General features: G+C 43.5%; 1 protein-coding gene across 6 annotated transcripts in view; it reads right to left on the bottom strand.

The window, feature by feature from the left end:
• The window catches only part of LOC105688785, a 148,062-nt gene that overhangs the window by 39,500 nt on the left and 84,390 nt on the right, over positions 1-24,172 (bottom strand). For all 6 annotated transcript variants that reach the window (XM_048654851.1, XM_048654848.1, XM_048654853.1 and 3 more), the window contains one exon: positions 8,589-8,667. In XM_048654851.1, the coding sequence (XP_048510808.1) occupies positions 8,589-8,667 (79 nt within the window). The remainder of the gene's footprint in view (positions 1-8,588; positions 8,668-24,172) is intronic.

The following is a 24,172-nucleotide window of genomic DNA, read 5'->3' as shown; positions in this document are numbered from 1 at the left end:
GAGTCTAAAATTGAATTTTCACCAGCGACTCTACATACGCGGCTACGATTGCATAAACTTTACCCGTACAACGAACGCATGAAACTGACCGACTCGTTCATCAACGATATTAATTCGCCCTTTTAATAGCCAATTTTTTTTTCGCTCTCGCTCAAAAAGACGAGGTAAAAAAAATTACGCCCACGATTTAGCGACACCGCGAGGGGCGCGTTAAAAAGTGTCAACCGTCGACGCGTTCATAGCCGATGTTAAAGGGTTAACGGAGACGGAGGAAAAGTTGGCAAAAAACGTCTCGTTAGAGTTTAGGGTCGCTCCGCCGGGGTAGGGGTAGGAAGAGGACCACCGACGGGGTGGGAAACGGGGGGGTGGGGGGGGGGGGTGGAGAGTGTACATTATAAATGTAAATATTTCGGGCATTTCTTAGTATATTTATGATCACGCGACACGGTAGAGACGCTCCCTGCCATTCCGCATCGAGAATGGCAATCGCGTACGGTATATATGCACGTTATGTATTTACCGGTTAAGCTGCTTGTAGCCCGTGGCAAGCGGCAGAAATTATTTCCATGTGGCGTGATTAAATGACATGAATAATGCAAACGTTCCGTAGCACCCTTCGGGACGAACGAACGAACGTAGACGGAATGGAACAGCCAGGGCTAGGGTAGGTAGCCGTTGGTAGATTTTAGTATAAATAAACACTTGTTTGCAATTGTCCGTGGCAAGTTTACGGTCCTAGTTCCCAAGGACCTTGTTCAAATATTGACGATTATGCACCAAGGAAACTGGAATAGTCACGACCCGTCGTCCGAGTCCGCTAGCGAAATCCGACGGCGAAACAGATTTCTTTTTTTCTCTCGAAATCGGAAAACTTGTCCGCTCATTTGACTCGGGGTATCTCATCGAAGGGGATTCAGGGCTGGTTGGTTGGAGGGGTACGAAATTCGGGGCTCTTATTATTTGCGGGGTGCAAGTAGAGGAGCGAGACGGGCGTCGGGTAATACCTGACGCGGGAAGTTGGCCAAAGTTAGGTTTACGAGCTACCGGTGAGACCAGCGCCACGTATAGTTTCTCCACTATCTCCTAGAAAATCCTATCCCACCCGCTAAGTCTTACCTCAGCTTAGCTACCTCGTTACTTACTACCACTGCCTAGTTTTCCACATCAAAGTAACCCACCGGAGGATGGCCAAAAACCAGTCGTAGCGTTTCTACAAGCTTTAAAATTGATCCGGAAGAAATTGTCTCTCGGGATCACTTTTTCACTTCCGTCGATCATCCGTTGATTTCAGAGGTCAGTCGGCTTCTGGATTCGATGGATCTGAATCGCTAGGAATCTTTTTTTTCATTTTCTCTATTTCTCGCCATACATTCGAGCGGCTTTGATTCGCAGTTTGATATGGAATCGCGGGCCGGTAAATGGGGTAAATTTGGTCCGCTCGACGTTTGACTGGTGGTGGACATCCCTCGTCGTAACGGTTACATCGTTTGCAGGGTACCCGTGAGAGCTGGGAATACGGTGGTGTGTCGGGGGTGCCGTCGTCTCTGACGTTGAACGGCACTCAGCGAGAAAATCACCGTTAACCTATTGTGTCCGAGTGGAGAAAGATAGCCGCAGGGGGGTAAGGGAGGGAAAAAGAACCGAGGCAAAAGTTTTCACCGTCGCGATCTCCTGCGATATTCGTCCGCGGTCGTGACTCGGTTTTCCGGTTTTTCGGAGCGTCTGCGTCGAAAATATAATAACCGGTACGACGCGTGGAAAAGTCGATGTGCTTTTTCCCCGAGAATATCCGGAGAATGAGGAGAAGAAGGATAAAATAAAATGAAAAACCAGAAGGGATGCCTACGTACGGGGGATTGTACGACGAAAACCGAGAGTTTTAGTGAAAAACGAGTACAGAACGTACGGTCCAAGAGCTTGCGGTACCCACGTGTGTACGTGTGCTTCAACCGTAAGGAGAAATCGCCGAGAAATGTACCGCCGAGAGCTTTTCTAATGGGACGCAACTGATATGCAGTACGTGTGTCTGAAGGCTCCGCAGCGTTAGTTGTTATGCGGCAGTAGGCGCGCCTCTCAAACTCTTCAGAGATAGTAGTAGGCTTTTGTCTCGTTTCTCGTCTTCTAACATGCTGCGGAATCGAAACGGTTACAATTCCTTCTTAGGGATGTATAATTCTTTCGTGCGCTGGTTGGAAGGATCGTGCGAGTAATTATTTTTTCAATTTTACCCGGTCGTTATGTACCTTCGTTAAACCGCGCTGATTTCGAACCGTCGCGGATGGCGGAGGTACGCGTTTTTCCACGATCTCCGAGGTTCGGTCGGCATTTCAAAATCCAAAGATTAACGACTCTCTCTCAGTCTCTGGGAAAGCCCGGGCCGCGTCGAGAAACAGGTGATCAGACGAGAGGGAGAAGAGAATATCCGACATTCGGATCGGGAAAGATTTGATGAAAAATGTAGCTTCTGACAGCCCCGGGGATCTACCCGAATCACCCTAACAAATTGTTTCCATCTGGCCCTTCCGCGGCTCTACGAGTCCTGCGAGCGCCAGGATATATGTACGTATAGAGGGTAGCTTCGGGTACTCGTTTGCAAACTGCAGGGGCCACCGGGGGTGCTGATCCGAGAAAATTCCCGCTATAAAACTGTCCAAATCGGCCATTGGCTTCCTGCAGGAATCGATCACGTGACACCGGACGATTTTGCGGCTTAAGCCAGCGAGAGGCTCGCTTTCCACCGACCGACCCCACGACCCAGTGGCGGGTTTCAACGCGGGGAAAACGGGGACTTTGCGGGTCGCCGAGGTCGTCGGGTTCGCAGAGGTCGGACCGCCGCGTAGCTGCTCTCTTCCGTCAAATTACACACCGCCATTGTCCGTACGTAATTCGTCTTTGTCGTTGGCTACCGCCGACCGTCTACCCTCCCCCTCTGTCCTGCCGCTAGTTGGAAAACTTGACTTTAAAGAATTGCGAAACGTTGAAAACAGTCGAACTAACTACCCGGTGTAGTCTTACTTATTCTTGGGCGTACTCCACGTGCACGTGTAACGATCGAAATTACGTTTCACTGAATTATACTTTTCTTTTATCAGACCATAATTCAGAAAGAATATTTTCCAATACCGTATAGGATGCTATTCTCACGGTCGCTGGATATGTCTATGCCCACCTACCGTTATATCGAAATTCCGCATACATGGAAACTTTCTACCGTATATATAGATTCTATAGCATAGGAATATTGAATGAGATTTTCGAAGCGTGCTAAACCTGAAGAACGAATTTCATCTTCTATTTTATTCCCCGTATTATAAATTAATCCAACCCCAATACATATTTTCTTCCTTTTTCCTTCACTTTTCGTGCAGGTGAAATTTTTATTGCAATATACCAGCGGCAGCGCGGTACGCTTTGATTCGGCATATATATATATACATATCTATCGATATTTTTGAATCTTTTATAAAAGGAATATATCTTCGTAGTTGATGTACAACCTGTACGTAGTCTACGTCTCCGTTTACGTCCGCATCTCCGCGTATATGCCATCTGAAAATATCTCCGCCGCTTCGAGTTATTCCATTTTATCATTGTTATCATCATTATTATTTATCTATTTGATTCTTGTTTCAACCCCTCCCGCATGTCCTCGCGGATCAGATGCGCGCCGTATGTACCGTTTGCTCGAGGTAACTCGATACGTATTGTAAACCTGAGATCGTACTCGTGTTCGTCCAGCTTCACTTGGCTATTATATATATGTATAATAAAAAAGAATAACAGAAGAAGAAAGAACTTGATAAAATAAAATCAAATAAGAACGCAGATGGATTAAAAAGTAAGAGGAGAAACGAGAAAAGTAAATGCCAGAGCCAGCCAGACTATACTTATACAGTCCGGTATCCGTACCGCGAGGGACCTCGAATATTTTTACCACCTGTGAGAAGCCCGAGTTTTATTATTAATTCTCCTTGGGTATCAGTAATTTTTTTTTTTTCTTCAGCTCAGTTTCTCCTTTCCGTTTTCCCTTCCCTTCTTTATTCGTTTTGGTTTATTTTTTTTTTTTCCTTCTCATTTCGGCGTTCCATCCCTCCATCTTTCTCAGCCCTCTCAGTCCTCTACGTATAACGTAACACTCGTTCGTATTACTGCAGCACGCGACACAACGGTCGACCACAGGGTCAGGAAACTCGAGGTATAATTTGAGTAAATAATTTATGCACTGCGGACCCTTGGGGCCCTACAGAAGGAGAAAGTGGAGTAAGGAATGAAAAAGTAAGAAGAGAAGAAAAATAAAATGAGGAAAGGGAGAAAATGCATTCAATTTGAAGAACCCCTTAAGCCCTTCGAGAATCTCTTTTCATGGTATTTCTTTCCTCGGGTACTCCGGAATCTCGCTTGTGTATTATTTAATTATACATATATAAATATTCGTTGAAATCTGTCGAAAGTTAACTTATATAATCTCGGATGTCTGCCGGGCGTAAAACGCCCGTCTCTTCTCGGTGGTTTAGAGTTTCAGATTATGGCCGTTGTACGTAAGGAAACATTTTAGCGACGTGAGAACACGCCGTACAAAATTTTCCGGAAGAAACTTCTCGGTTTTACTTCTTATTGTTTTCAATTACTTGAAATTCTTCGGTAATTCAGTTGTCTTGTATATCCAGCGATGAGAATATAATGAGCCTTTTCTTCGAGGAGAATTCACTCTCAATTATTTTTTGTCTTTCTTTCGTGGATAGTTGAAAATTTCGCATTATTTTTTTCAAATAATAACAGTCATGTACACGAAACACTTCTTCTGGTTTAATTTCAAGCATATTTCTATCCAATTGAAAAATCTTCTCGAATTTTCATCCGTACAATTTCATCTCTCGGTATACTTCAGGGAAAATCTCGAAAGTAATATAGAGTAAGGGGAATAAGATCCGTGCGGGAGGGACGGATGGAGTGGTACGAAGGAGGACGAGTGAACGGCTACTAGCCAATTACTCGAGGCTTCGTATGTTAATTGGTTTTCCCGAAGGGATGAAGTAAGGACTAAGAGGCTAAGGAGTACACCGAGAGGTCTCGTATGCTGAGATCATATCGCAAGGACGAACGGTATGACGTATATTTCAAATTGATCCTTACGTTCGAACTGTTCGTCGTAGACTTCGAAAGGTCGAAGAAATCGTTGAAGTAGCTAGAAAACAATTGATATTTTTTCATGCCCGTGTAGTATTTTCCTCTAGTTTTGTCCCTTGATATAGTAGATGTCAAGGAAGAGGAAATATCAGCTTGTGAAAGGAGAACTGCAGCAAACGTCTCTCGAGTTTCTTTGAAAGACATCGGTTCCAATATAGTGCTTTTTGAATAGTTAAAGAGAAAGGAATTTTCATCGATGCTTTCCCGTATGTATGAACAGCAATTTTAATGGCTACCATCGTCCGCGTACTCACGTCTTTCGATATGAGAAAAAAAAAAAACAGAATCGAGCAAGATGAAATAAAACCACCGTCGGCCGTTTTTATTACACGTCGAATAGCTCGAGACTTGAACGTGTCGTTTTAACGCGGGGAACAACTTCGTGGCCGGTGCACGGGAATTTTTGAAACGTGTGTTTTCTGGAAAAAAATTCCCGGTCTGATACGCTGGCGAAAACGAGAGAAATGAAAAACAACCAGTTTTACCGAGCATTTGAATATCTTGACCTCTTATTTACTCATCTGCATTGTATAAATGCAGTAAAACCAGAGTAGTGAATATAAACCAAGTGAGTGAAATGAGCTGCTGGCAGCAAGCTAAAGGATAATGAACGCTCGTTTTTAATTGGACAAGGCACGTTGAGTTAAGCGCAAAGGCGAAAGTCTGCAATTTCCCGGTTACCACGGCGCGGGTTCGTTAATACGAGTATAAAATTACGCTATTATACTCATTAGTAGTCAAAGACTTATGCGACAGCGAGTTACGGATTTCGGGGTGCCCTTTCGAATCCCTTCATTTTCAGTACAGATAACAACCGCAGATTAGATTCGTTAACGAGATAATTTGATTTGTATAAAAACGAAAATCTTCGATATAATTGTTACGGCTTAACAATTCCGGGGGTTATCATATTTCTTGACCAATCTCGAAATCCTCCGTCAAAACTACGCCCCGCCCAGGGGTACGTTACGTCGAATGCAATTAGATAACTATATTCGTCCCTTGGCAAACGTAACCGCACTAATTTCGACTGGTGTAAGATGCCTAATTCCGAGAGGGCGATGAATCTTACACCTTACCACCCCGCCGTTTCCACCCACATGACCCGGGCGCGGTGGCAGACGGGGATTTTCTCCCCGTTTTCCCTTTACGCCAGTCGCTATTCCTTCCTCGGTTACGCTTTAATACATATCTATACGTATACGGGGTTCGGCTCAACTCCTGATCTTAGCCGAACAAGGTTAAGTCCGACGTTGGGTATTTCATGAATAAATTTCAGCTTCGAGCACCTCTCGTAATTGGATTCGATTTTTGATACAAGTTCTGCGTGAGGTGTATCATCCGCGACTACTATACCGCTGTAATTGGTCCGGCCGAAACGGATCCCCATAACCTTCCTTCTTATTTGTTCATTTTTTTTATTTATTTCGTCTCTCTGCTCCAGAATCATCAACCCTTCCCATACGTCTCGCGCGCTCGCGCGCACCTGAAGCTCTCACTGGTCCAGTTTAAAAAGTTACTGCATTTTTTATGCCACCTATACGCCACCATCTCGCGCATCCTCGTATGAGCGACGATGCCCCCGATCTCGCGAGCCCCTCAGCCCTTTCAACCTTCCGAAGTTTGATTTATCGTACGAAATAGCAACTCGATAAATCAACCCCCATTTACCGCGGAGTATTTTCATATGACTGAGGGAATTTTTTCTTCAACTCACTCAGAAGTTCTCGGTTTTCGGTACAGTTTTGTTCATTTATTTGCCATTATAATTTTTGTTTTTCATTTTTATTTTTCCCTTTCTCGTGCCAGTAGTTTGAAACTTACACATGATACCTTTCCCGTCGAATGATAAACATGCAAGAAAAGCGAGTGACGAATGTCACCGGGGATTTGGGTGGAAAAGTTTTCTTCAGATGGAAAGAGAAAAAAAGCTTTTAGCAACCCTTTCTCTTCTCGCTTTCTTTGCTCGGGTAGTTAATGTATACCTGCATCAAACTATGCGGGATATCACGTGGTGTAATATAAGAAAATTCATGGTGTTTATCCAGCGGTAATAATCATAGGAATGCCAAACGCGTCCCGGAGACTTTGCTGTACGAATGTAGGAAATTTCCTGCAGGCTCTAAGGATATAGGTGTATGTATGGGTGGGTAGGCCGGGGGTGTGGGGGTTGAAATTACGAGGAGAAGAACAAATAAACCTGGTTCAGTCCGCGTTAGAGTTTGAGACAGCAGCAACTGGAATTCACAGGCACGTTCCTTGCATAAAACACATTATCCTCCCCCCGCCCTCTTTCCCTCTCTTTCTCTCTCATCCCTTCGTCCTTCTTCGCCCGCTGAAAAGGCGCCTCTGTTCTTATCCTCTTTACTTCTTCTTTCTCCTCTGCTTTCAGTCTGCACACTCGCCTTCTATTTGGAACGCGGGATTGGCTCCCGCTTCTCAACTGATAGCTTTATGGCGTCTCGTATTTGTTTGGTAGTTCACTTCTTTCCTCCTCTCCCTTATTTCGCCATTGAGATTTGCCTCCCTTCTTTCGTCTATCTTGTTTTTTTTTTTCTGTTTTTTTTTTTTTTTCATTTCATCCCGATACACGTCCTCGCCTCCCCCGTTAGGATCTACGTCTGGAATACCTCGCGTAGAAAAATCTACGTCGGCGTCACGAACCGTTATTCGGAAACTCGAAACATTCGTACCGACTCGCGAGCCGATTCGACGGAAATATCATCGTCAATTCTTTCGACATTTCGTCGTACGAAACCCCCTCGGAATGCGAACAGTTAAAGGGGTGAAATAGACGTACGCGATGAGCAATCGAAGCGAACGCAGTCGGGGTAGCAGTTGCACCAGTACGCGAAACGCATGTGACTAGCTATATCGATTGGCGTTACGCAATTGGTAACCAATAAATTACCATTATCGAATTCTCCTTTCTGAATTACTACCGTAAATGTTTACGTTTGCACAATTTGGAACAGTGCAAACAACCGGGGTCGGTTCCCTACGTAGACGGTGTATGTATACGTGTACGTAGTTATACCCGTAGCCATGCACGCCATTCGACCGCGAGTCGAGTGTTTGTTACGTCACAACATCGGTGGCCTCCAATAATGGATGTGTATTGGCGTCAGAGGTGGCCGGTTCAGTCAAATATTGAAACTGTGGAATGTTCATTGACCATTGATCATTCACCATTAACCATCAGCCATTACTATAGTATTACAAAGCTGTAGCTCCGTTCGATACCGTCTACTATTTTCACTTTGGACACGCTTTAAATTTTACCGATTCTGTAATTCGTTGATTAATTTTATGTGCAAAAATTCTAACCATTTTTTCTTCTCTTTCTTTGTTTCAGAAACTTTCGGAAAATCGGAGGAATGTGAAAAGTTTACTTTACTCACCAGTCGTTTCCCGTTTTTGCGACATTCTGACGTTTTCGTCCGGTCTGATGGGGCTTCGGTTCGGCTACCATGTTGACATCTGCAATCATTCACAAAAAGAAGACATACGTCAAAAACGTCGGTATCCCAAGGAGTCGTTTCGGGTAAATAGCTGCAAATATTTCAGTCCTATAACTTGTTTTTCGCGCTCTCGCGTAGAAGAAGAAAAAAAAAAAAAAAATAGGAAACCGAAAAGAGATAAGGGTGGTAAAATGAGAAACCGCGTTAATGGTTGTTCTGCTACTACTGACATAGATTTGTTTACGTTCGTTTTACGATCGGTGAGAGTAAGAAGCGGAGATTGAAGAAATACGCGTTGAGTTAGGGCGAACCTTGAAAAGGGATGCGGAGAAAAGAAGCGAAAAAAAGAAATCCTAGTCGCCGGAAAAATGTAGCCCGGCGATAGGCCGAGTACCTCGACTCGTAAAATCTCGACGACTCGCGGAAACTACTGCGTAACGTAGCGCCGCGAATACCGTCGCTACTGGCTCAAATTCTGGGTGGCTAAAATTTATGCAGATCATCGGTATATGATGGGCGAAACGCTCTCTTCTAGCCGTTCGTTCAACACAAAGTATTATTAACAAACCCTCGCGGTCTATATCGCGCGGCCACACGACCGTTGATGAAAAGCAAACATGCTCGCTAATTGTGTCTCGCCGTCCCAACTACCCCCTACCCCCTCCGTGTGTTACCTACATACGCGTACACACGGGGCTGGGGGAAAAAAGAAGAAGATTCTCCGTGGATTTTAGCGGAGGTCGCGTGTCTAGCTAAATGAGGTGGAAAGCTGAAGTTATAGCGACGGTCCTCCTTGCTTACCGAATGTCCGTCTACGAGGAAAACTAACCGTGCTACACGTAACGTTGGTTCTGTACAGAGTTTTCGGTGCGGCGCGTCGCGACGCTCGAGAGATTTCATACCGTCGCGACGAGGCGCCGTGATTTGTTGGGTCGGGTTAGATTGGCCCCCGCGTGTACGGGACAACGCCGAGAGCGCGCGAGCGACGGAGAGAGAGAGAGAGGGAGCGGGGGATATTCGAGGGGGCGGAGGGGTCTGTGCGAAGGGTCGTGTCAAGTGAGGTACCTGGATGCTACTTAGGCCAAGATTATGTTTGCGGTACACCTCCGCGGAATTATCTCTCTTGTAGGAAGGTATTGGTAGGGTACGGAAGGAGAGAGGAGGCAGACTTAGTAGTAGGTTGCAGCAATGAAAGCGCTAGATATGTCAGGGTGAGCCTTACTCACAGGATCGTATTTAATCCTCGAAGGGAGCCGTGCGCACACAGACAGACAGACAGACAGACACACCTAGGCAAAATATATGTAGCCGCGTATCAACGTAAACTGCGATAGCTAGGCACACACCAGACGAAAGTATGAAATAATCTATGAGACCTCGTTACACTGACGGGAGAGTAGATCAATAGTTTATAGAAGAGCACCAGCTGCGGCAGGTGCTGCTGTTACGTTCACATGTAGTTAAAAATTTACTGCCGACTATGAACTACCGGTTAGACGATCGTTTGTTTTCACTGTATAGATAATTGTAGACCGCTCTCCAGAGATCCGATATACCCGCGTACGGATGATGAGTTGATCATCTTTCGGAGTGGGAGATTTGTTTTTCTCATCAGGAATTCGGGCGCATGAAATTGCGAGATTTGGAATGTTTGAATCGGGAGTAGGGGACGGGTTTGAGCTATGAATGTTGCAGAAGGTGCCGGACGGGGAGAGTTTTGTACGAAGTTTGAGAAAATCAAGTTTTCTTTGCCGAACAATAATATCCTTACGAGGTTTTTTGGGAAAAAGGAAAATGAAAAGCGCGACGCCTCGACGCCTTCCTCGGATCCGAGTCACATCCCTCGTTACACCCTTCTGCTTCTCTGGATAACCACCGGAACTCTAGATGGTGGTTTCAGGGAATAAAGTGGGACGGATACACTGCCTCAAACAGACCACCGCCAACTTAACTCCCAGAAAGGCGCTTAACTTCGGCTTAAGTTTTACTAAATGAGGTGCTATCATCCTAGTTAAATATCCCCCTCCACGCCGCCACCGTTAACTCTTCTCATCTTCGTTTTATCCGACTTCAGATTTTACCGAGCTTTTCAGTCTTCCTCATTTCACTTATTTCTTTCTCTCTCTCTCTCTCTCTTTCTCCTTTCTCCTCTCTTACCTCGAGTCCTTTTGCTCGCCGCAGATTCCTTCGCCCACCTTTCTCAAACCATCCGACCAAGAGATTTGCATATGTTAATATTCCCATAGAATTATAAAACCTCTTCCTCCTCCGTGAGCCCTTGGCTTATCTTTTCTCGCATCTTTGAATCGCCACCCCCTCTCACCTCACCTTTATTTCTTCCATGGTGAATTTCATGGTCGTTTTCAATTTACTTTTCCCCCTTTATTTTCCACAACGGTTTTATGTGTTACGAATTTCTATTTTTCTCTCGCTCTTTTATCTCCTTATAATGTATATAATGTTGAAAACCGGTCGAAGTTTGTCTGCATTTCAGTGGAATTAAGTATAAAATGAAAAGAAGAGAGAGAATAAAAAAAGCGAATGAATGGATGAATGAGAGAAATATATTTCTATTATATCGCGATGAAGTTCCTTGGAGATAGAGCTATCCACTTCGTTAAAGTTGAAGCTTCGGTCGTAGGTAGCTGTAGGTACGTAGGGAATATAACGATAGAGAGCACGGAACGTTGGTTCTTTTGGAAAGTAAGGCCAATTAATTAGGAGACACCGTGCTTCCAGTTACTTCCAGGGACCACTGCTCAAGTGCTGACGGATACAATAATATTTACCGTCTTAATTAAAAGTCTTTTCTGGTAATTACCTTCGTTATTTGCTACCGTATAACTTGACAAAGACGCGATCCGCGGAATAATGTATAACGGGAGGATGTTTGCCGTAAACCAAGAACGAAATATAAGGGTTGGAATAATAGACAACCGTGCAAACAGAGCACTTATTTACATCCCATCGTGTCACACGTATCTCCACCTCAGACGTGTACGTCCGTCCTCCTTTCGTCCGCGATATCATTTACTCTCCATCCTCCTAATTTCTCGATTAAAATCGATGCGCGTTCGTAGCTCGATCGAAGCAACCCCGTGGCTTGAGCGTGACAAACGTGGTAATTTTCAACGCGTGCGTTTACCAGAACTTTTATCTAGAATCTTTCGGCTCCCCCCTTCGCTATTTCTTCCCTCGACTTCACCTTCTATTATACCTAGTTTTCCGTACAAGAGCAAGAGCTTACGCTCATAATTCACTTCTCTTTTTTCTTATTCTTTTTTTTTTTTTTTTTTTTTCTTTATCTCGAGTACCAAAATGAATTTATGCAAGCGTGAAAAGTGAATTGTTTACATCAAACACTGCAGGCGGTCTCTGAAAAATAAGGCTCCAAACACCGGCTATATAGCACATACGGCAGCTCCGTGCAACTAATTAGCTTCAGTGACGTCATTAGCTTTGTACCGTTCTCGGGTAACGAGCCAGAATTCTTTGTAAACCAAGCTCGCGCTACCGCTGCCGCTGCTCCTGCTGCTGCGCTGCACATTTTTGCAAACGATCTAGGTACGTAAATATTTTCCGCCCCTATGTATACATAATTTTACAACGTAAGTAGGATTACGCAGCGTAGATTATAAATTTGATGCAAAGAGAGAAGAAAAAAAAAGAAAAAAAAAAGATTCATATTTCTTTTTGGCGTCAACGTTTCTTTTGGCACCGATGTTCAAGTCCATCCATGCATCGTCGCTTTGATTCTTCAGCGCGAAGTGATTTATTTATTTAAATTCGATAACTGCGATGAGTTATTTATACACGTTGTATGTTAGAAACGTTGGAATTGTAGAAATAGATGATATGAATTTGGAATTTGATAAGAAAAGAAAACACGTAGACGTATTCGAAATCTACTAGTCGCTCGTCAGATCTATCGGTTTTATTGGGATTTCTGAAATGGAAAAAAAATAGAGATATCCCCCAGGCACTTTGATATCGGTGTAATAAAATCAAGAAATTGTTTATACCGTGAGGAACACGTGTTCTGCATCACTCGAATCGCAGCTTGTTTGGTTTTCCTCCGTAGCGTACCATAACGACATCAATGTTTGTTGAAATACGCGGATGGGTCGTGTAACATTTTCGCAACTATTCGCGTCTTATTTTCACCCTGCGAAACGGACGGACGCGTATAGGTATAGGTATACACCGTGTAACACATCTACAGTGCGAGCGGATTTCTGATACCAATATTTCGCGAAATCGTGATAATTCTACCGGCGATCCGGCTTTGATAATTTACGGAAAATAAATACCAGGTGGTATTGGGGATGAGCGAAGGAATGGAGAAAAAAAATCGAGTGAAGCAACAAAAATATTTAACGGGAATGCAGTGAAATTGACCGCCGCGACAGTGACTAATTGCTCTGTCCGCGCACACCGGGATAGTTATTGCTACGTACCTATACCTCGCTGATGGTTTTGAAAGAGAAAAATTTAATTAATTTCCGGTTACGCGAGTTGAATAAACAGAGTAAAACCAGATAAGAAGAAAAAACAAGTTGATCCGGGAAATACTCTTTTGGTCTTTGAGTTTTATTTTATTTTCATTCTCCTCTAGCAGCTTTTCTTTCTCTCCTTTTTTATTCGTGTAAAGAACACTAAATCAAGACTAATGGATCTGGATGCTAACACCGTAACGTTTTCTTAGCACCTTTCTATCCGAATTTCGTATATATATATCCGGCTGACTTAATATGAAGACATTACTGCTCTGATTTAGAGACTATTTCGTTACGGGAATTGCTTTGATCCGTGGGATATGTTTGATAAAAAGAGAAAATATCGAGTATAATGAAGCAGAATGTTCACTGACCATTGGACCGGATTTTTACTTGGAAAATAAACCAGCTGAAGGCTGCTGCAATAGGTTTATCACGTGTGATATGTCAAAAACTACGTTGAAACTTTTTATTTTTCAAACTACCCGGTGTCTTCATTACTTCATACTGGCATTTCGCGCGTCGCATTTGATTGAATGTTTGTCCCGTAATTTTATTGCAATTTCACATTATTATATTAAGCACGCATGTCAAGATTTTTTCTTGGCAATCTATGAATTTTTCTCATCGAGATATTTCAATCTTTCTGCTTCAAAAAGTGAAAAATTGGTGATAACTTTTTTAATTTTATAGATAGATCAATTTCGCTTTCAGATTCGGATTCCTGAGATCAAAATACATACGAATCGCCGAGAAATCCAATTTAAAAAAATGTTGATTTTCGACCTCAAAATCGAAAAAACTCCAAGGGGTACCCCTTTGGATTTTTTCAAATTTTGGGCCAAAAATGAAGTATTTTTAAAATCCATCGAATGACACTTTTCTTACGTATTTTGACCTCAGGAACACGAATCCGTTGGTTAAATTGAGCGACGAATTTTTCCTGTCGAGATATCTCTATTTTTCTGCTCCAAAAAGTGAAAAATCAGCGATAATTTTTTTAGTTTTATAGATAGATCAATTTTACTTGTGAATTTGGGTTCCTGGGGTCAAAATACATAGGGATAGCATATAAAATAAAATATTTTTTTTTGGTCGAAAATCGACAAAATTCCAAGGGGTACCCCTTTGGATTTTTTCGATTTTTGGGCCAAAAATGAAGTATTTTCAAAATCGATGAAATTACACTTTTCTTACGTAATTTGACCCGAGAAACACGAATCCGTCGAGTAAATTGAGCTACGAATTTTTCCCATCGAGATATCCTTGTTTTTTCACGTTTCATAGATAGATCAATTCAACTTGTAAATTTGGATTCCTGAGATCAGCTTGTTTTATTTTTTTGGCTAGACAATTTCTGATTCAATAGCATTTGGCTGACATATCTAGTCACAATCTGTCATACAAGATGAGAAATATTAGAAAAATTGAATATTGACCTCTCATAGAATGGGATCCTTTTGCCCCCTCTTAAATCCCGAGACACGAACGACGAAAATCAGAGTAACTGTACAATGACTAACCCTTATAAGCTCCGTCTGAAATTTTTTCCATTTCCCGTGCTTTGATAAAGTCACATAACTCGCGGGTCACTCGATAAAAGGGGCCATTGCAGGTGGCGGTGCTGCAAAGTCTCCTCAATTTTCCAAAGAGGAAAAAGTGGGGAAAAAAAAAAATTGAGAAAAAAGTTTTCATACTTTGTCGCGGTAGCGCAGTGTAAATAAAAACGAGTTACATGTACGGAGAGGAAAAATAATGAAAAAATAGAAGCTGACGAAAAGCTGCGGTTGAGGATAAATTGTCTATATATTTTTTTAATTAGTCCGAAGTGACCGGCGCGGCGGTCGTTGCCTTGCACATGGCATGTCTATTATACCATCGCGTATACATAACCCGTTTAATAATAGTTTTAACGTTTTGTCAAGCTATTTTTATACACGTCATTTGAGAGGATCGGAGGAGATGAGAAGAGGGCTGCTGGATGAGGTGCGTCAGCTGTTAGTGACTTACGCTTGTGGCATATCGTCGGTTAGTCAACGCACGGGGACGTTTATTTTCATCATATTCATACGAATGACACTATAAGTGGCCTGTTAGTGAAACCCGGGTGTTGTAATAACGATAATAACGAAGAGCTAGCGAGAGGAAGGAGTACGAGGCAGAGTCGGATTGTACGTACAATGTAAAAATAGACACATCGCGCGGAAATCATTTATAGAATTGAATCATTTTTATGCATCCGTACGGATTAAACTCTAATCCAATTTCCCAACCGTGTGCATTGCCATTGAACTAGATGCGCGTTGTATATCACGTCGGTAAATAAACGTGGTATATAGAACGTGGAACGTAGGATACATAAAAGGTACATATAACCCACCGTCTGACGTGATACTTTTATGTAACGAATATACAAATAAACGAGATATAGCAGGCACACTAGGAAGAAATATCGACGTGGCTTCGCGTATCAATAAACCATACAAGAGGTTTGTCGGTTGTTTGCATGTTTGCCTTTGGATATCCGCAGAGTGTTTGCAGACTCTTCGAGGTAACCGGCAGCAGCGAGTAGGCGGTCGTGGGCCGTGATACCCACTTCCTAAGGGAAGCAAAATTCTCCAATTCTCAACACCGTTGCTTTCGCGAATTATTAGTTTAGCTCCGTATCCGATTCTTTCGGAGAATCAATCGTCGATCTTTTTACCCCTACCACCAGATTTGAAACTTTTCAAAGAGAAGATTCTACCAGTTTTCTTTATCGCGTTAGTTGGGTAGGTTTTCCGGGCGGCCGCGGTTGTTCCGCGAGGATCCGGTGAAAATTGGTCGGTAACGACAGGCGATACCGCAACCCTGTAATTAACTAGAAAATTTATCTCTTTACCGGGGTTGTTTCTTTGAAGCTTCGCACGCAACGAAGCACGCCAACTGTATATTATATACTTTGACTCGACGTCTGTAACAGGTTATAGCGAAATGCCTACCTGATACTCTGAAAATATCCATACTCACCTTGCGTTCGTACCTACCCTCCTCTACCTGCCTACCTAACCGCGGGATAATTTAACCGAGTACTCCGCGCCGCTCCGTGACGGTGGAAGAGAAGGTGTGCGCGTATATATTTACGAGTCAACTAGCGAACTTCCTCCCCGGCAATAAATCCATTTAACCCCAACCCCCATCGGCTGATAACGCCGCTACAGCAAACCGGAGTTCCACTGCGATACTCTTTTTTCCGTGCTATCTTGTTTACCTCGCAAATTAGGAACTTCCAAGCACTGAATTAAAAGGAAACCGTCGATTCTTTTACCATGTAGATTAAAATCCGGGGGAATCCGAAAGAGGGATAGAAAAAAGGGAAAATCAGGATCTTCGAAGAGTCGCGCTTTGACGCCTCCGCAGCGAGGAATACCAAGTCAGATTGCGAATCAAAGCGGCGGCGGCGTCAGACTCCGGTTCGGTATCGGTAGCATAGAGAGGAGGCTCGAGTATCGATGTCAGTGGCAGTAGTTGAAGGGTGACATAACTAGCATTGTGAACTCTGCCTCGAACTAACCGTGGGCGAATCTGAATCGGACGGTTTCTGTTGTAGAACGGGACGAGTGACAACGTACGTGGCATAATAATCAGCGGTTCTCTCTAACTTTGCAATAAAACGGAGAGTATACTGTCTCTGACAACGATTCACGACCAACAACGAAACGCTGATTCCCAGGGCACACAGACATCTCCCGTACTCGTTGGCGCGATACAGGCTGATAGGTATCGAGGAAACCCCCCCCCTACCTGCGAACCTCGTTTTCCTTTCATCCCTCTTAATTCCTCTTTCCCCCCGAAAGTTTCCCCGTCACTTTCATCGGATGTGCAGCAGCATCGGTCGCTGCACAGTTTAGCTCGGTTCAGTTGGTTAGTTTGTTGGTTTTATTTGAAACGAAGTTGCCAAAAGTTTCAGCGACTGTCTAACTACCCGCCCAATAGCCGATACCGTACCCTTACCTGTGGCGGCACAGATATCGATTTATCCACCCTTCCGATCCGTACGGATGACACAAACTGCACACGTGTCACGGTATACCTTCTGTATTACGACGATCCTTAACAGGCGACTGTTCGACGCGGCGGATGTACACCATTGTAATTAAAGTTAACCGATCCTGGCGCGCGATTCACATTAATTAGCAGGTGAAGTTACTCGCACAATGTACACGCGTATTGGTGCAACGTATAATCGAAAACAACGAGGATGTTGTAACGGTGTGTTTGTTTGTACACGTAGAAATATAATACCAGGTGAATGCAGTTCTTCCTCGACGTGATGCTGGATGTAATTCGCAACGTGATGCACATCGAAATTTCATTCGCGCTACCCGCCCGGTGCAGCACAATGCACCGGTTTTATCCGAATTCCGGATAAAAAAAACCTTCGAATACATCGGCGGATAATATGAGATGCAAGTGTGTAACCGGAGAATGTGGATAACTGAAATTGTTATCCCATACATGCGAAATCTAAACCGTATCAATTTATCTTTTATGCAACTAAAATTACGTCGTCGAATTTCACGTTAGCGCGTGGAAACTGAAACGTCAATTAAAATTAACTCGGTGTAGAATTTTGGGTTCACGTTGTGGCTTCGATGTTTAACGCCCGCCAAAAATAAGCTCCCTCGTTTTTGAAAGCTCTGTGACGTCCGTCTTTCACAATGTCTTCGGCGGTGGTGCTGCGCATAGTTCTGGAGGTTTGAGTCAATTGTTTCGTAGAACGTAGAGGCGACGGGCGTTGCACGGTCGGATATAGGATCTCGGGGAAAGTTCTCTACACCGGGCACTTGTTTCTGGTGCAACAATGAGAAAGTTGGGACAGCGGTTGTAACTTGTGACCGACAACAATGCGGCGCTATCGGTTCAAGCTTTCGTACCTACAGCGGTGTGCCAGCTGTAGTATGGGTAGTGTGCACCACCACCACAGTTTTAGACAAGTTCTAGGGTTGCTACTAAACGATCGTACAACTACTAGCTACGGGGAAATGAGATTCGTTCAGAGTTAAGACCGACACGTGTCTACTTCCTAGTCCACATTATACACATGTATATATATCCTCGTGACGTTCGCTTCGTATTTTCGAATGTCTGCAAAGTTGGAATTACGATCATTTCGAATCAGACAAATGGCATGAGGAATTCGAAATATTTTAAATTACACAAACGAAAGAAATGCTCGGATCGATCCGTTTCATTCATCGTTCATCTCACCTCTTTTTCAAATCGAACAACACGATCGAACCACGATACGTAATTAGGTTCCTTTTTTTCGTCTATTCAATCGGGGGAATATTGTGAGCAAGTTCTCGTCGCGTGTCGCGTGTTCCGAACTCTTAAAACCATCGTAATATTCTCTCCGTTCTTCTCTCGCCCGATGTCGCGTACGTCGGAGACGTTATTTTAGCTCAGACGCGATTCCGAAGCGGTCTTCTAATTATTTCGAAGTTACTTTACATCGGGCATTCGCGGATCTCTCGAAACTTCCATTTCGTTATAACGTAAACGTAAAACGGTGGGACGAGTGGCCAATTTTCTAGCTCATCACTTTAACGCTTCCGTTCAGACGACGATGAAATTTATTACGTTCGGAGTTACTTTGTCGCATCGAACCGGAAGATGAAATACTTTGAGATTTTCTAGCTCGTAAAATTTTCTATCCATTGGAGGTAATTTTAAGCGTTATATGCCGATGGGATAAGTTCTTAAATAAACAGCAATAAATTTCGGCGTAGCCGTTTAAGGCCAATACTGGGGAACACGTTCAAAGATAAAATCAGGTACGAACAGCAGCAACGCTATCGTCCGGAATAAACACAATTTAAACCGCCCTCGTAAATTCAATTAAGAACCACCCACGATATGCATTATTCATTCCGCCCCGTCCCACCCCCTCGCCCCTCATCCTCCGAGGTGGGGAGACTACAAACAAAACTATACGTCATTAACGATAAGCCGACCTCTTCCTCTTGATCAAATTCCACCATTCTCCTTTTTCTCAGAATCAACCCCTTCGTTCGACCACGTGTACATACGTTGTCCCATGTGCACGTGGCATTATCGATTAGGTACACCGATGCCATGTCAATTTTCCCAGACGATCGATCGATATTCAAATGACAGAATTTCACGAGGAGGGTAAATTCAATTGTGCGAAAAAGAGGTACGGGTTTTCAAATTTTTTTTTTCTTTTTTTTCATCGGATGTATCACAGTGAATATACCGAACGGTTACTCTCCCAATGCTCAGAACGTTGGTTGGTTTTGGGGATCTTGGGAGAGACGTTTTCAATCTGTAGGATCTCGAGAGGAGCCAGACAGCCGATCGATATCAATTTTAGTTAGAGAGGAAATTTGGCCCGGCTCGACATGAAGTGTGACCGATGGTAATTGAAATGGCAAGCAGCTTTGCGCTTCTGGAGAATTTTTTTTCATTCCTTTTTTTTTTTTTTTTTCTCTTCCGAATCTGGAATATCCCACGATCGACGGTTTTCTACGAATATCACTCTCGGTGTCGGAAAAACCGTCATGTGAATACGCTTCGCAACCACAGTAGCTGGTATATCCTATCACATACAATTTTTTATCAGTCAATCAAGATTTTTACCCCAGTGCTTCCAATCGAACTCAATTTTCCACCTATCTCCAAAGCGTTTCAATAATTCTTTCGTTCTTTCTTTTTCTTTCTTTGCCTCTTCCTCCTTTCAAATAACCTATCAGTTATCCATCGATGGTACGGTATTTTATTTCTCATGAATAATAATTTGGTCTAACGTGGGAAGAATTTGAAGAAGGAAAAAAATTATTATTTTTTTTTTTTTCAAAGAGTTAACAGCTGCGGTTCGCGTCGCTAGACAAAGAGGTGACGGTGACGATGGCGTTGGTATAGTCGCTGGCTCGAACAGCGAAAGGCAGCGGAGATTTCTTTTTGTGCAAACAACCCGAGAGGTTGCAGGGCTGGCTTTAACTACCCTTAGCTTCTAGCTTTCAGCTTGAAAATTGAAGCCTCTAGTTTCAAGCTCCCAACCTCTCGTACAAGCGCTGTTCGTGGATTATTTATTTTCACACCCTAAGTGGAAAGTTAAGGGTTGATCGGTCCACTCCCCTCCCTCCCCCCATCCCCCCTCTCCCTCCACTCCTATAACCTTGGCGCATTACACCGATCTAGTTTTCAGTTTTCGCCAGGTGATCCATCGATCTCTTAATGGGTGAGGCGGGTTGTTCCCTTGGAAAATTTATTGCGCTATAGATCTTGAAACTTTTTAGACCGCCCGGCCCCGTGCACCTTCTCTACCCCATGAAAAAAAAAAAACAAAAAGACAAAAAATAAGATGTGTATGTAAGAAAATTTTCAACCCAGAAACGACCCGCAAAAGGTAAAAATGATAATACGCGTGTTCGGACACACGTGCGTCCAAGGATGATTGCATTTTTAGGATCAGAGAAAAAAATGTGACTTCCATTTGTTCTTGAACTTTTTTTCATCGAACAAATCCATTCGACGATGATATTCTCGTAGTTTCCGGCGATGGGGATATCCTGTTGAGGTTTCGAAATCGTTCTATTAATTGAAGATATTTCGTACGAAATTCTCTGTGACAAGTTAATCAATCAAAAATGTCTGTAATTTCGAGTCGGCGGTTGAAATTGAAGGCAATGAATAATTATGACTAATCACCCGGTAATCGTTTCGGGGCAAAACTTTACCATTCCGTAAATTCGTGTACACACAGAAAGGAAAAAGCGGCGATGCCGAATAACTTGTTAACTACAAAAGTAATTTCATCCAATCAAAATGTTTTACTTCAATAAATTAACTTTACCAAATTGCCGCAAGTACCCGCGACGTACACTGAATTTTCTCCATTAATAATCGCGTGTACGGTAGAGTAATAAACGCGACTCCCTGGTTAAAAGAAAATTTCAATTCGACCCCTAACGATTCACGTGGATACCTATAGGCTCTGAGAAATATATACGTAAATAAATTAGCAGCCCCTAACGCAGGCATCGGAATTATAGTTTCGTCAACGTATACGATTTTACAAACCGTTTCCCATCGCCGTAATAGCCTGAGCTCGTTACACGGGGTTGGGAAAAGAGAAAAAAAAAAAAAGAAGGAAAATACCCAAAACGATCGTAACTCGTGTATCTGATAAATCAATACTAAATTCGCGAATGAAGCGTGAGAAGTAAGGTGGGTGCGAAGTGGTCGTGAATGTATAGCATAGATACAGCGAAATGTTCCGAGTGCCGAGTGGGCCGCGATAAGAGAGCAGCAGTTTGATTCACACGATTGGAAACTGTTCACTTTACGTAGTAGCCTTTGGCTATCCCCGTGGTAGGCCTCGAGTGCAGCTATCGTCACTCTGTACGGTGTCTGCAGGGGTGTATTAGAACGCGACGGAGTTTCGGGCTTATAGCTGTCAGTGCCCGCGGGGCTTAGCGAAGCCACTTTCTCGTGGTACGTACCAGTCCGCGATCCGCGTCGACCAGACGAACCCAGACCACTTCGGACCCACCCTTCGCCCTTATATTTCCTCCTCTCCTCACCCGTACCCCTCCGTCCACCGGCGCAACACGCACCGCCACACCGCATAGATTATCGCGTATACCCTAAAACGCGATATCATTTCCACAGTTTCATACTCGGTTACCTTTCTAATTCTCTCTCTCTTTCTCTTTCCATTTTCTATTTTATTGTGCATAGCACGTTAATATGTACGTTCGGTGTATGGGTATACGAATAGAATGAGAAAACGGGTAGATACGCGTACACAAGCTATACCTTCTTCCCCGAGCTCTTTAATTGTACGACGTTATTTATGGTAGCAGTTAAAGTTTGTTTTAGTTCTAGTTCGCCCATCTACCGGTGTAATTTGTTTCGTGACATGTGGGAATAACCTACCCCCCAAAACGGTCGTGGTTCCTCGACCCAGTAGGACCGCCGGAAACGGCGTGTTTGTTTTCGATGTTATTCGGAAAAGCGAATAAATGTGAAAAAAAAACTAGAGTCATTAAAATCGCACTTTCTCCAGAACTCGGGATTAACGGGGAAGGGGTGGACGTAGATTGCAGCTCGTTAGTTGAATATTCCAATTTGTTATAATTTCGTAATTACACGTGATCAGAATTTCAAGATTTGGTGCATGAGACGAGGCTCGCCCATCTCATTAAAGAGAAAAAAAGCAAAATCTGGTAAATATTTTCATTCGATAATCATCGAAACCAGTCGTTACCCCGAGCTAATATTCGCTAACTTCCGTGTTGCATATTCTGGATGAAAATGAACATGATCTGCAGTTAATGAGAACAGTGCAATGCATGCGGAACGGAATCACCGGTGGATTACCGCACGATGTTTGCGGGGGAGAAGTAAAACTAGAAATGGCGAGGGAACGGGGGGGTTGGAAGGGGGTACAGGGGGGCGAACGGGGAGAGGGGATGTAGTTTATTAATTCTATGGCGTGCAGGCGGCAGTCGGCCCACGCCGGGATGGTACGCCCTGGCACTGATCCTTCCACTTTCGTTCCTCTTCGCTCCTTGTTTGCTGTTTCCTTCCCCTCATAAACCACCCCTTGTAACATATCCCCGGGGAACATATCCCAGATATACTCACACATACTCGGACTCTCTCCCGTTTCCCAAACCGCGAGATTTATGTACCTTTATTATCTCGCGGTAATATGTGTTTACAGGTATTATATGTAGTGTACATACGTGTGTACGTGTACGTAGCTACCGACCGACTGTACGCGCGAAACGCTAAACCCATTTATTTATATCGATGATTTTCCTGAATAGAAATTTCCACTCGAGCGATATATGTATTCGATATAGGGACGAGGGGTTTAATTTATACGCCCGTGATCCTTGTTCTTTTTTTTTTTGTCCGGTCCTATCACTATTCAATGTTGCCCTCGAATATGCATTTTCCGTCTTATTTCCAGTCCTTTGGAAATAAACCGTCGGCGAAACCGACGGCGGGAATATACGCGCGATAGCGATATTCGACCATATTTTTTGGGGAGCCAGTCCGCGCCTTACCTTCCTCAGGAGTGCCTATTGCTAATTCTTCTTTTAAACTCCTCGACAAAGTCTGCTCACTTTACGGTCCATTGAAGGTCCGCCATTCATCTCTCGGCGTATTCAACCGAATTCACTGCGAATTTCACCGATTCCCTCTTATGCGTCTCTACCGAACCTACGGAATACATCGCTTTTCCACACATACAGATACATCCACACATTCATCTCACTGTATATATCCGCACGTGTATATAGGTACATCCCATGTACCAACTTCTTTTTATTGTACCTACACACGGCACATAACGTCCGCGGTCAATCCAACGTCTGTAAATCACATGGAGTAAACCGAAATCTGAGCAACCTCCACATTTTTTTTATTCCTCTCTTTTTTTCTCTTCATCATTTCCAGTCTGGAGAACGGCCAGTGGTCATTCGTTTTTAGCAGAATATGCGCTACGATATTCATAAAGATGAGTCGGTACACGTGGGTTATACGCACGTGTAGAGAGTGTTCGGGAATTGAGTGCAAATGTAAAAAGCTCTTTTCTTTTTTTTATTTCTCTATTTTCGCAAGTCGATTCGCGGGGTTGCGTTAAAGATAATGTTGAATTTCAGTCACGTATACTCGAGAGTTTTTGTGGGCGGATATTTTTTTTTTTTACGATTTTATGCAGGAAAAATATCGGCGTTCGAGGCGTGGATCTGCGGCTAATGCTGCCGGAATTTGTCCGAAGCGCGGTCGCGTCTATCCTAGAAAACTTGACTCGTCACAGAATACACGGTATACGTACAGTCGAGCCACGTAAATAGTGTGTACAGGGAATACATGAGGTAGAATATAACCGTGGATCGTGCCTAAAAAGATTGTTTCTGGATTTAAACTTGTTTACCGTTTGACTTTACTTTTGTTAGTGGGTATATGCTCGCGCGATATATATATAACATATACGGGGAGCTTTTC

This window comes from Athalia rosae, chromosome 4, assembly GCF_917208135.1.
Source record: "Athalia rosae chromosome 4, iyAthRosa1.1, whole genome shotgun sequence".
Classification (NCBI taxonomy): Eukaryota; Metazoa; Arthropoda; class Insecta; order Hymenoptera; family Athaliidae; genus Athalia; species Athalia rosae.
Note: the sequence above shows the minus strand (reverse complement) of the source record. Positions and strands in the feature narration are given on the sequence as shown.